The following is a 14,136-nucleotide window of genomic DNA, read 5'->3' as shown; positions in this document are numbered from 1 at the left end:
AAACCTGGCTCCGCTATCGTCGAGAATAGGGATGTTCATGAAATCTCTTCCTCCAACTGCAATCATGCTTTATATTTTTTGAAAAAATAAAACTGAAGCTGTCTGCCCCTTTAAGCTGCTACATGCATTCAACTTCTGATAGGAACATAGGAACAGGAGTAGGCCATTTGGCCCCTTGAGCCTTCACCGCCATTCAATATCATGGCTGATCTGACTGTGGTCTCAACTCCACTTTCTTGTCTGCCCTAGATAACCCTCGACTCCCTTGTCAATCAAAAATCTATTTAACTCAGCCTTGAATATATTCAATGACCCAGATGCAGCACACGATTTCCTACTACCCAAATGCACAAGCTCCCAATCAAACCATCGACAACACCAGAAGACTGACCGTATTTCTCAAATGACGGTCAGGGCAAAATAATCTGTTGCACTATTCTGCAATTGTAATGAGTAAAATTCAGGCCAACACCCCTTCAAAAATTATTAGATTAGTTAAACTAACACTTGAGATTGAGGATCAATGTTGAGGCCTTGCTGATCTGTATGACTAACAATAGAAATCTGAACTGTCAGGGATGCCCTGAGTTTATGTATTTTCAAAAGATACTGGGGGGAGGGGGGGGGGGCTGAATTTTGTCCTAAGCGCAAAGGTCAAGTCAACGCCAATTAAGGCGAGGCGCGGGGGCAGTCCCATCCTGGACCCCCGCGACGGCGAGATTGGCATCAGCTAATACTGCAGCAGGTGCTGGCACCATATTTAAAGGGCTGTCAGCCCTGCATTTGTTGCTGCCTGAACAGAGAACGCCTGCTACTACTGTTTTGAGACATCTTGCTACTGCTGCGCCCCTCACTGAAGACTCAACCCAACACCAAGGAGCTCTCCAGAAGGATACAGCAACAATGGCAGCAAGACCACCCCAGGTGACCTCATGGTTCAGCGATGCATCCCTGCAGGTTCTCCTCCTGGCTGCAAGGGCAAGGCGGGAGTTCCTCCTCCCAAGGAATGGGTGGAGATGAGGGCCCTGCCTGTCCAAGTAAGCCTGAATGGAGATTGTGTAGTCACCTCCAGAACGTGGATCCAGTGTCGAAAGTGTGTCAATGACCCAATTCGGTCCACCAAGGCGAATACTCCATACCACTTTTCTCTTTGGGGCTTGTGTCAAGGGAATGACCACCCAGTCAGCGGCGAGGAGGTTATCCTGCCAGCGGCATGGCCACATCTAGACAGTGGCCTTATGCAGGTGGCATGGACCGCTGGGCCCCACCGGCAAAGATATTGTGCCCGTCTCCGTGGAGAAACTGACAAGTCTTCCTTCTTGTGCTCGCAGGAGAAGACGGCACACAAAAACAGGAGGGGGCCATGATTGGTGAAGGGGTGCTATACCTCCACAGCCTCATCCTCATGGAGTTGCCAGGGCACCAGGGCAGCCATGCAATTGCTGATGGCAAGACGGGAGTGCTGATCCAAGAGGGTGAGAGAATGAATGTGGGTACACAAGGGTGTATCTGGCACACACAAGGCATAGTGTCCATGTGACCAATGCTGGACACATGGAGCTCCACAGCAAGCATGGTTGTGATGAAGAAATGGGAAGCCCTAAACATGTAAGGATTAAAGTTTGGTCATGCGGGTACGGGTCAAGCCGAGGTACGAACAGCCCGAGAGACCGTGGGCCAGCCAGCCATCTCCGAGGACGTATCCTGTGGGGGGACGGGGAGGGCAGTATTGCATCATTTCCCTGCATCTTCCAGCATTGCAGATACTCTCTCATCGATTGGTACGCGTTCAAGATTAGATTCAGGGTCATAAGCTGGTGACCACATTGCAGACGCACCCGAGTAGCTGATGGAGCCTATGACAGCCGAAGTCACCGACAGTTGAAAGACTGTGGGAGGCCAAGTCCATGCCGAGCTTCAGGCTAATCACGAGCTTTTGAAAATCAGCAGCAATACAGCAAATGCCGCAGCAAGAAGTGATGCAACATCTGGCGAAGCTTCCACAGGCTATGCGCACCCATGTGCGGACAATGGAGGAGTCCATCCAGGCCATGAGTGCTGCCATGTCTTTGATGAGTACTCACTTTGCTTCTTCCATCAGCAGATTGGCGACCTTCATGGACAGCCAGCTCCAGCAGACCACTCAGTGGACGCCAGAGATGCGTGCAGACCTGCATGCCTTGTCCATGAGCACACTGCAGCAGTGGAAAGGCAACAGGGGGACGGACGCCTGCATTGTCCACCAGCTCCTCGTCCTCATCAGGTTGGCAGGAGGTAAGTGTGCCTTGCGATGGAAGAGGAGCGGCTGCCTTCAGCTTCTCGGGGCTGCTCTCAGGGAACTCCTGGAGTGGGCAGAGACTCCTCAGTCCCTCTGCCAGTGACACCATTGCCTCAAGAAACTGCGATGACAGAAGAGGGTCCTGCAGAGGTGCAGCAGCCCTGCAGCATGCCAGGGCCCTCCAGGCCTCAGGCAGCCAGAGGACAGCTGCCAAGGTCATCCCAAGCCTGAACAGTACGATCAGCAGCCTGCCTCCACTTCAGCTGTAGGCGCAGGGGTAGCACCTTGTAGAAACACTAATAAGAGAGAGTTAGGGTTAGGGTTCATGGGTGATTACAATTTGTAGCTGTTAAGCCTCATTTCTATTGTTCACCTCAATCACTCACAGTTGATGTTTCTCATTCTTTCTTGCTGCCCTGTAAGATCTCATCTACACCCTTGCTTTCTTGAACAGCTTGAAGCGGTGGACTAAGGCACATCTGCTCAGCTCCTCAGCTTTGCTACTTTGCGCTGTGTACTTGGGCACAAGGTGATGGAGGGCAAAATGAAGGGGGCGACAGCAAGATTAAAAGGTAAGACTTTATTGGCACTTTTCCGAGAGGGCATGTGGGTCACCGGAAACAACTATGTATTAAGGGGTCCTAAGCCTCACTTGCATGTATTTCAGAGTATTGCTTGTGGTCCAAGGGGGCCCCCATCTTGCATGGCCTGATCAACTGGCTCCTCTACAGCCTATTGTCGGGGGAGGCTTTGCAATCAGCAATGTCTTCATTGTTCAATGCCTCTCCTCTCCTCTGCAGTGCTAGGTTATGCAGTGTACAGCAGACCACCACAATGCGAGACACCCTCGCTCGGGCATACTGAAGGGCTTCACCGGATCCGGATCAGTTCAGGCTCCTGGAATGCATCTTCAGAAGGCCAATAGCATGCTTGATGGTTGTACAGGTTGACCTATGGCAGGTGTTGTATCTCTCCTCTGCATCAGTGCATGGGTTCCTCACAGGCATGGAAGAGCCACGTCTTCAGTGGGTAGCCCTAATCTTCCACTATCCATCCCTGAAGGTGCACAGGGGGCCGAAAAAGCTGATGAAGGGTCACAGACCTGAAACATCAACTCTGCTTCTCTCTCCACAGATGCTGTCGGACCTGCTGAGCATTTCCAGCATTTCTTGTTTTTATTTCAGATTTTTCTTTTATTTTTGTAGGTGTGGTGATTGTTTCACACACCTGAAGGATATGCTTGCAGTGGTCACAGACTACTTGGGCATTGATGGAATGGAATCCCTTCCAGGTGAAGGCTGCTGGTTTGTCCAGTAGAGCCTTGATGGCCACATGCGTGCAGTCGATGACACCTTATACCTGGGGAAATCCAACAACGGCTCCAAAGCTGATAGCCCTTGCCATCTGAATTTCCAGATTGGTGTGGTATTGCAGTCGCTGGCCTTCGAACAGGGCATTGGTCACCTCCTTGATGCGCTGATGGGATGTGGACTACAGTCTCCAGAGGATCCCTGGAAAGAGCTGCAGGCACAGAAGCTGGGTGCCACAGTGATCTTCCGGGACACTTATATGGGGTGTCCACCAAACCCCATGGGGCTCAGCTTGTCCTGCTGCATGATGCAGAGATGAGTGACAACCTTTGTGGAGAGCCACAGTCTTCGCTGACACTGCTGCTTGGACATTTGGAGGAAGTTCAGCCTCGGGTGGTACACTCTGTCCTGTCCTGGCTCTTCTGCATCACATGGCTGTTGGCATGCCCCCTTGTGCCTTTCTCTGGCTGAGACTAACCCACTTGCTGTTCATGAGGTTGGTGATGTGCTCCCGCTAGGTCCTCGACCTCCCTTCCCCCGAGCTGCTCCTCCAGTGGCCAAGGTGGATGAGGCCTGTGGCAGATGTCCTCTCTCTCCCTGATCCCTAAGCTGTCTACCAGGATGGAACCACTCCCACCCACCCCCACACCCACCACCAAACAACCTCCCCGCTCTGCCCAAAACCTGTCCTCTCCTTGGGGCAAGTGCCACTGCCCCCTTGTGACTCTGGCCGGATGTCTCCACAGTGCTGGCACCTTCTCCATTCTTCTGCTGACATCTGGCAGTTCCCTGTGTGCACCACCTTTCCTGCCACTGCAGGCTGTCTCTCCTGATGGCTTCATCAGAGCGCCAGTACATCGCTTCCTTGCCATCTCGTTTTACCAGGAGGGTTCTGAAGTCCTGTGGTCTCCATACATCATTGATAAAATTAGAAATATGGCCTAAAATTGGAGTTAATTGGCCTTTTCAATAAGTGTCTTGGCACCTCAATGTCAGAAGTCCGTCTTCCATGGTTCCCACTGTTGGTAAAATCCTGAAGCAACATCAAGACGTCACACTTCCGACCAAACACAGTCTGCTCCCATTTTACGGCTGACCTCAACTACTCCCCTCCCTCCCACCACCTCAAAATTCAACTTGCCTGGGTTTCTAGATGGCTGAGTGAGTAAAGCACACTTTTGGCATGGTCTTGAGCATGCAGAAAGATCCCTGGTTTGAAGCTTAGTTTAGATAGGCAATGATCTCCGGTGACACTATAATTCATCTCAGTGACCCTGAACTTCATTGATGAAGGGCGGTTGGGGGGGGGGGGGGGGGGTAAGATTTTTTAAAAATAGAACAGTTTTCACCCAAGTGGGTTCAAGTGGCTCTGCAGAAAACACGGATGTCAGGAAAAGAAATGAGTTTGCTTGCCTGCCATCCCCTGCATGGAATTTGTTAATTTAAGGCTGCTTTTATTTGCAAAAGTTGCAATGACTAAATTACAACAATACCAAAACTGCAAATAAATTACAATCTTTGGCAGCCTTGTATCCTCTGTTTGTTCAAGTAAGTGTTGAGAAGAGAAGCAATAGCTGCTTTTCAGAAACATCGAGTTCAAGCTGGCTTTTCTTTTGTTAATTCCCTGGTATTACAAATGTAGCATTTTGATCTGAAGTCATGCTAGTTTTGAAAATTAAAATACAAACTATACAAATCCAAGTGTGTTGACATTCTAGATAGTATCCAGATTCATGTCCGCAATTCTAGAAATAAGAAATTCCTAATCTCCTTTGCGGCAGGGAGAGGGGACCAAGCAAAGGCTAAGCGTAAATTAAACAACTAACAGGAGGCGGCAGCAGCTCCACAAATATCCCCATCCTCAATGATGGGGGAGCCCAGGACATCAGTGCAAAAGAAAAGGCAGAAGCATTCGTAACCATCTTCAGCCAGAAGTGCCGTGTGATGATCCGTCACGGCCTCCTTCTGAAGTCCCCAGCAACACAGATGCCAGTCTCAGCCAATCCGATTCACAACACGTGATATAAAGAAATGGTTGCAGGCACTGCACAGAGCTAAGGCTACAGGTCTTGCCAACATCCCAGCTGTAGTACTGAAGACTTGTGCTCCAGAACTTGCCGCGCTGTTCCAAAGCTGTTCTAGTACAGCTACAACACTGGCATCTACTGGACAATGTGGAAAATTGCCCAAATATGTCCTACCCACAAAAAGCAGGACAAATCCATACTGGGCAATTACTGCCCCATCAGTCTACTCTCAATTATCAGCAAAGTGATTGAAGGGGTCGTCAACAGTGCTATCAAGCGCCACTTACACAGCAATAACCTACTCACCAATGCTCAGTTTGGCCCGCCAGGGCCACTCGGCTCCTGACCACATTACAGCCTTGGTCCAAACATGGACAAAGAGCTGAACAAGAGGGGAGGTGAGAGTGATTGCCCTGGATATCAGGACAGCATTTGACCAAGTGTAGCATCAAGGAGCCCTAGCAAAACTGGAGGTAATGGGAATTAGGGAGAAAACTTTCCACTGGTTGGAGACATATCCAGCACAAAGGAAGATGGTTGTGGTTGTTGGAGGCCAATCATCTCAGCCCCCAGACATTGCTGCAGGAGTTCCTCAGGGCCCAACCATCTTCAGTTACTTCATCAATGACCTTCCCTCCATCATAAGGTCAGAAGTGGGGATGTTCGCTGATGATTGTACGATGTTCAGTCCCATTTGCAACTCCTCAGATACTGAAGCAGTCAGCGTCCATTTGCAGCAAGACCTGGACAACATTCAGGCTTGGGCTGATAAATGACAAGTAACATTCAGGTCACACAAGTGTCAGGCAATGACAATCTCCAATACGAGAGAATCTAACCACCTCCCCTAACATTCAATGGCATTACCATCACTATCAACATCCTGGGAGTTACCATTGACCAGAAACTGAACCGGACCAGCCACATAAATACTGGGGCGACAAGAACAGGTCAGAGACTGGGAATTCTGCAGCAAGTAACCCATCGCCTGACTCACCAAAGCTTGTCCACCATCCACGAGGCACAAGTCAGGAGTGTGATGGAATACTCCCCTCTTGCCTGGATGAGTGTAGCTCCAACAATATTCAGGAAGCTCAACACCGTCAAGGGCAAAGTAGCCCATTTGATTGGCACCCCATCCACCACCTTAAACAATCACTCACTCCACCGATGCACAGTGACAGCAGTGTGTACCATATACAAGATGCACTACAGCAAATCACCAAGACTCCTTCAACAGCACCTTCCAAACCCGGTGACCTCTACCACCTAGAAGGACAAGGGCAGCAGATGTATGGGAACAGCACTACCTGCAAGTTCTCCTCCAATTCACATACCATCCTGACTTCACTTTACTGGGTCAAAATCCTGGAACTCCCTTCCTAACAGCACTGTGGGTGCACCCACACCAGATGGACTGCAGGGCTCAAGAAGGCAGCTCACCACTACCTTTTCAAGGGCAATTAGGGATGGGCAACAAATGCTGGCCTTGCCAGCACTGCCCACATCCCATGAAAGAATATTAAAAAAAAATTTTAAATCAAATACTAGGCATGATTCAGCAGCCCATTTTGCTCTTGCACAGCTCCTAGTAGCTGTACCAACAGTGCTTTTACCAGAAACTGAGGAACACCTACTTAGAATCACACAGTACAGAAGGAGGCCATTCCACCCATTGTGATTGTGCTGGTTCTTTGAAAGAGCTATCCAATTAAACCCACTCCCTTGCTCGTTCCCCATAGCCCTGCAGATTTTTCCTTTTTAAGTATTTATCCAATTCTCTTTTCAAAAGTTTTACTGAACCCATTTCCACCACCCTTTCAGGCATGAGGAGAGATTGCAGCAACTGGACCTGAATACTCCAGAATTTAAGAATGTGAGGTGATCTCATTGAAACTTACAAAATTCTTATAGGGTGCGCCAGGGTGGGGATGTGGATAGGATGTTTCCTCTGGCTGGTGAGTCTAGAACCAGGGAATGCAGTCTCAGATAAAGGACAGGTCATTTAAGACTATGAGGAGGAATTTCTTTACTCAGAGAGTGGTGAATCTTTGGAATTTTCTACCCCAGAGGGCTGTGGAAGCTCAACCATTGAGCATGTTCAAGACAGAAATCGATTGATTTCTGGATACTAATAATATCAAAGGATATGGGGATAGTGGGGAAAAATGGCAGAGGTAGATGGTCAACCATGATCTGTTTGAATGGCGGAGCAGGTTCAAAGAGCTGAATGGCCTACTCCTGCTCCTATTTCCTATGTTCCTACGCATTCCATAACTTAACAACTCTCTGCAGAAGACAGTGAATTCCAGATCACAAAAATTTGCTGCATAAGATTCATCTGAGGAAAAAGAATGCAAACAGGACATCAATATATAAAAAAAACTAGTTTGCTTGTGTTGCAGTCAAGCCTGAAAAAAAAACTAAATACATAGCATACGTGAAACTCCTGTGACAAAAGCGCCATCTTCAGGCTACAGTGTGGTAGGTGAGGGAGCTGCAAGTCTTGACTAAAGCCTTCAACTTTTGGCTGAAACATAGAAAATAGGAGCAGGAGTAGGCCATTCATTATGATCATGGCTGATCATCCAACTCAGTAACCTGTTCCCACTTTCGCCCTATACCCTTTGATCCCTTTACACCCAAGAGCTATATCTAACTCCTTCTTGAAAACATACAATGTTTTGGCCTCAACTGCTTTCTGTGGTAGCGAATTCCACAGGCTCACCACTCTCTGGGTGAAGAAGTTTCTCCTCATCTCAGTCCTGAAAGGTTTACCCTGCATCTTTAGACTATGATCCCTGGTTGTGGGCTCCCCCACCATCGGGAACATCCTTCCTGCATCTACCCTGTCAAGTCCTGTTAGAATTTTATAGGTTTCTATGAGATCCCCCCTCACTCTTCTGAACTTCAGCAAATATAATCATAACCGACTCAATCTCTCCTCATACGTCAGTCCCGCCATCCCAGGAATCAGTCTGGTAAACCTTCGCTGCACTCCTTCTACAGCAAGAAAAGATTGTTTCAAAAAGTTAAAATTAGTACCACTGTAAGGGAAGGGTTAAACTTTTTATATTGTTGCAATATTAACTTTTAGCTTTGGCCTGTTAAGGAAGTTTCAGTTAGGACAGTTTGAATTTAAAAAAAGGATACCACAGTGCTTTAGTTAAGTTACTGCGTAGACACTGAACAGACAAAGACAGCAATTATCTGATAAGGAGTTTCAGCAGCAGCAATACTAGGAGATGGTTGCTTTGAACCCAGTTGATCTTGCAGCTGAGAGATTGGTGACATGTTAATGGTCTCACGACACAGTTTAACCATCAATTCAAGAAGTTTTAATTTTATAAGCTCGGACTTTAGTGCATTAAAGGACGCAATTGCACAGGGAATGCTGTCAAGTGATAAATTTTATTTTATTTTATTTAGAGATACAGCACTGAAACAGGCCCTTCAGCCCACCGAGTCTGTGCCGACCAACAACCACCCATTTATACTAATTCTACATTAACCCCATATTCTCTACCACATCCCCACCATTCTCCTACCACCTACCTACACTAGGGGCAATTTACAATGGCCAACTTACCTATCAACCTGCAAGTCTTTGGCTGTGGGAGGAAACCGGAGCACCCGGCGGAAACCCACGCAGACACAGGGAGAACTTGCAAACTCTGCACAGGCAGTACCCAGAACTGAACCCGGGTCGCTGGAGCTGTGAGTCTGCGGTGCTAACCACTGCGCCACTGTGCTACCCAGTTCCCCTATAGCTGATGTTAAAGTTAGGACAGAGGTGGGGATTCTTCTTGTTAAAACTGAAGTTATTGCAGCTAACTGAATGTCCATATCAATTCCAACTCCAAGACTTTCATCGCCCATTTCCATCCCTACCTTAGTCCATCTGCTGCTGAAACCCTCAGCCATACTGTTATTGCTAGCCTTGACTATTCCAATTCTTTCCTGACTGGCTTCCCATCTTCCACACCCTCCATAAATTTAAGCTCCTCCAAAAATTCCAATTCACAACAAGTTCTATTCATCCCATCACCTGTGCTCGCCAACTTACATTGTTGCCGGACTGATCTTAAAATTCGCATCCTGGTTTTCAATTCCCTCCATGGTCTTGCCTCTCTCCATTTCTGTAACCTCCTCCAGCCCTCCAAATTTCTGCGCTCTTACAATTCTGGCCTCTTGTGTATCCCCAATTTTAATTGCTCCACCATTGGCAGCTTGCCTTCAGCCATCTGGAATGATCCCTTTGGAATGCTGACAGGGGAGGGGAAGATGTGTTTAGTGGTGGTATCACAATGGAGGTGGCGGAAATGGCGGAGGATGATCCTTTGGATGTGTAGGCTAGTAGGGTGGAAAGTGAGGCCAAGGGGAACACTGTCACGGTTCTGGAAGGGAAGGGGTGAGAGCACAAGTGCAGGAAATGGGCTGGACACAGTTGAAGGACATGTCAACCACAGTTGAGGAAAAAGGAAGACATGTCAGAAGCACTGTTGTGCAAGATTGCATCACCAGAACAGATGCATCGGAGACCGAGAAACTGGGAGAATAGAATGGAGTCCTTACAGGAAGCAAGGTGTGAGCAAGTGTAGTGAAGGTAGCTGTGGGAGTCGGTGGGTTTATAATGAATATAAGTGGGCAGCCTATCCCCAGGGATGGAGATAGAGAAGTCGAGGAAGGGAAAGGAAGTGTTGGAGATGGACCATGTAAAGGTGAAAGAAGGGTGGAAATTGGAAGTAAAGTTGATGGTTTGCTAGTTCGGGGTGAGAGCAGGAAACAGCACCGATACAGTCATCAATGTACCCGAAAAAGTTTTTTTGGGGGGGGGGAAAGGGAGCCCGAGTTAAAGGCCTGCTACCTGACGGGATCCAACGACGTGTTGGGTTTGGGTCGGGTCGCTCTTTCGGGTCCAGCTTTCGCGCTTGGGTTGGATCAGGTCCAGGTTGGGCACACAAAGTAAGCATTGCATTTTGCTCTGCTGATAAATGTTAAAAGTTGAAAAACCTACCTGAGCTGGGAGTCTGGCACGTCAAGGAGGGAAACTCTGAGTCTGCGCAGTGAGCATCTCTATGATGTCATCACGCTCATACTGCAGCTTCCTGCAGATTCAGAGTCGCAAGGTAGGTAAAGGGAACATTCCGGTGGTTGGGTCAGGCTCGGGTCCAATGTGGTTCTGTCAGGTTCAGGTCGGACTTTGTTTCTCTGATCTGAGCAGGCCTTTATCCTGAGTAGGACTGGAACAAGGAATGGTCCCTCCGCAACACCCCGGTCCACTCCATTAGCCTGGACACCTCCCCATGCAATCACAGGAGGCATAATACCTGCCCTTTTACCTCCTCTCTCCTCACCATCCAAAGCCACAAACACTCCTCCTAGGTGAAGCAGCGCTTTACTTGTACTTCTTTCTATTTAGTATACGGTATTCGCTGCTCACAATGCAGTCTCCTCTACACAGGGGAGACCATACGCAGATTGGGTGACCACTTTGTGGAACACATCCGGCTCAGTTCACAAGCATGACTCCAAGCTTCCGGTTGTTTGCCATTTCAATTCAGCTGCCTGCTCTCACACCCACTTTCCTGTCCTTGGTCTGCTGCAGTGTTCCCGAAAACATCAACACAAGCTCAAGGAACAGCACCTCATTTTCCAATTAGACATTCATTACTCAACATCGAGTTCAATAATTTCAGAGCGTGACTGACCTTTTTTATTATTTTATTTTATTTTTCAACTATGTGCCTGCCTTAGACTTGGTTTTTCATGTTTGTCCTTTTGGACAGAGCTGTCTATTATTCTGTCATTAACACTCTCTCTGTACTAATGCTTTGTCTTTCACCACACGCACACTCTCTTCGCCTTTGCTCCATGACCTCCTTGTCAGTAATCTCTCCTGCCCTCTGCCCTATCACACTTTCCCTTTTGTTCTCTTTCCACGCTCACCCCCCACCCCCCCCCAAGCCCCACTTCACTTGCTTAAAACCTATTTCATCAGAACTGGCAAAGGTTAGAAATGTAAATCACAGACCTGAAACGTGAACTCTGCTTCCCTTTCCACAGATGCTGCTAGACCTGCTGAGTATTTCCAGCATTTTCTGTTTTAGCTCCTTAAAGCCTACCTCTTTGTCATAGTTATAGAGCACAGAAACAGGCCCTTCGGCCCACCGTGTCCACGCCAGCCATCAAGCCTATCTATTCTAATCCCATTTTCCAGCACTTGACCCGTAGCCTTGTATGCGTTGCAAGTGCTCATCTAAATACTTCTTAAATGTTGGTGTGTGTTCCAGATTCCAACTACCCTCTGGGTGAACAAAGTTTTCCTCAAATCTCCTCACCTTAAATCTATGCCCCCTGGTTATTGACACCTCTACTAAAGGGAAAAGGTTTTTTCCTATCTACCCTATCTGTGCCCCTCATAATTTTGTATACCTCAAAATGGGGCGGCACAGTGGCGCAGTGGTTAGCACAGCAGCCTCACAGCTCCAGGGACCCGGGTTCGATTCTGGGTACTGCCTGTGTGGAGTTTGCAAGTTCTCCCTGTGTCTGCGTGGGTTTTCTCCGGGTGCTCCGGTTTCCTCCCACAAGCCAAAAGACTTGCAGGTTGATAGGTAAATTGGCCATTATAAATTGTCACTAGTATAGGTAGGTGGTAGGGAAATATAGGGACAGGTGGGGATGTTTGGTAGGAATATGGGGTTAGTGTAGGATTAGTATAAATGGGTGGTTGATGGTCGGCACAGACTCAGTGGGCCGAAGGGCCTGTTTCAGTGCTGTATCTCTAATCAATAAGGCGCCCCTTCAGCCTTCTCTGCTCTAAGGCAAACAACCCTAGCCTATCCAGTTTCTCTTCATAGCTGAAATGCTCCAGTCCAGGCAACATCCTGGTGAATCTTCTCTGCATTCTCTCCAGTGCAATCACATCCTTCCTATAGTGTGGCAACCAGAACTGTACACAGTACTCCAGCTGTGGCCTAACTAGCGTTTTATGCAGCTCCATCATAACTTCCCTGCTCTTATACTCGATGCCTCGGCTAATAAAGGCAAGTATTCTATATACCTTCCTAACCACCTTATCTACCTGTGCTACAACCTCTATGGACAAGTACACCAAGGTCCCTCTGTACTTCTTATGGTCCTACAATCCACTGCATATTCCCTTGCCTTGTTAGTCCTCACAGAATGCATCACCTCACACTTCTCAGGATTAAATTCCATTTGCCACTGCTCTGCCCATCTTACCAGCCAAGTTTTAGTCATTTTGTCATTTAGTCATTTGTCCTAATATATCCTTATGTGATTTGGTGTCAAATTTCATTTGATAATGCCCCTTTGAAGCATCTTGAAGTTTTGCGATGTTAAAAGCTCCATATAAATGCAAAATGTTATTGTTGGCAGTGAAGGGTATGTAAAGAAGAGAAAAATTAAAATCTGTTGGTTCACAAAACACACCATAAAGTCAGTTTGCTTTTATGAATTTTTCTTTAAATAGCAGTTCCATTCAATCTATACTGGTTTTACAGTACATATTGCAAGTCAACTTTATTTAAATCAGATAATTCACTATTGGCAACCAAAGTCATCTCAGTAAATTACATGTTGTAAACCTTTTTCATTTCACTGCCATGAACTTCTGTTCTGAAAAACTCAAAAAAAAATGTAGCCCATCAGCAATTTTAAAATACTTTAGGAATTTCTACACAAGATGGCAGGAGAACACAGAAGCAACAATAGCAGTAAGAATAATATAACAGTAATATATTCCTGCAGATGCAACAGAACAGTTAGCATCAGCCCATTAATATTTACATACGTTGAAAGGGCAGGCTAAAAGCAGCATAAAACATGATCTTGAAACTTAGATATTTGTGATGCAAGGTAGGGGATGGTGAAAACTCTGGTAAACATGCTGCTACTCCAACCAAACTTTGGGAGAGAAGCATAATAGTTACAGACCACCCAGATATTCATAAGTCAACACCCATTGTGCTCCCCTTGATGGTTGTGAGCGAAGCAGATAGCTGCAATTGTTTACAGCTCTATCATACAAAATCAATTTTACTATAGTTTTAAATCAAGCACAGATATGTTATTCTAAATCTTAACTGATTATTGGAACGATTTCCAAAATTATGAGCAATTAAAAACTGCTGAATAGACAGGCACTATGAATGATTATTATAATATTTTTATACCATTTGCAGACACCTTTAAATTAATTGCACTGCTTACCTGAGGAGTGGTCTTCTTAAAAATATCTGTCCCTTGTATAACATCATTCATCACACACTCTCTTAATACATTGTATTCTTCCTCATTCAGCTGAATGGATTCTAGTAACGTGTTGCATACATGGCATTCCCCACTGGAACAAAGTGTTCAAAATAATCAGCTTCACATGCAGATACCAAGAAGTGAGTTACAAAACTGTAACAAAATTAAGAGTTAGGCAAATGCACTAAGAGTCAGAACATTCTACAGATCCTAGCATTTTCACTGCCTGTTGTACAAGACAATC

The 14,136-nt window shown here is 46.9% G+C and overlaps 1 protein-coding gene across 2 annotated transcripts in view; it reads right to left on the bottom strand.

The window, feature by feature from the left end:
* The window catches only part of prorp (protein only RNase P catalytic subunit), a 120,194-nt gene that overhangs the window by 90,250 nt on the left and 15,808 nt on the right, over nucleotides 1–14,136 (bottom strand). For both annotated transcript variants that reach the window (XR_010975713.1, XM_068039268.1), the window contains exon 3: nucleotides 13,851–13,983. Coding sequence is in view for 1 of the 2 variants with exons in the window: in XM_068039268.1 (XP_067895369.1) it covers nucleotides 13,851–13,983 (133 nt within the window). In the remaining variant the exon portion in view is untranslated. The remainder of the gene's footprint in view (nucleotides 1–13,850; nucleotides 13,984–14,136) is intronic.

Source organism: Heterodontus francisci, chromosome 9 (assembly GCF_036365525.1).
Source record: "Heterodontus francisci isolate sHetFra1 chromosome 9, sHetFra1.hap1, whole genome shotgun sequence".
NCBI classification, from domain to species: domain Eukaryota; kingdom Metazoa; phylum Chordata; class Chondrichthyes; order Heterodontiformes; family Heterodontidae; genus Heterodontus; species Heterodontus francisci.
Note: the sequence above shows the minus strand (reverse complement) of the source record. Positions and strands in the feature narration are given on the sequence as shown.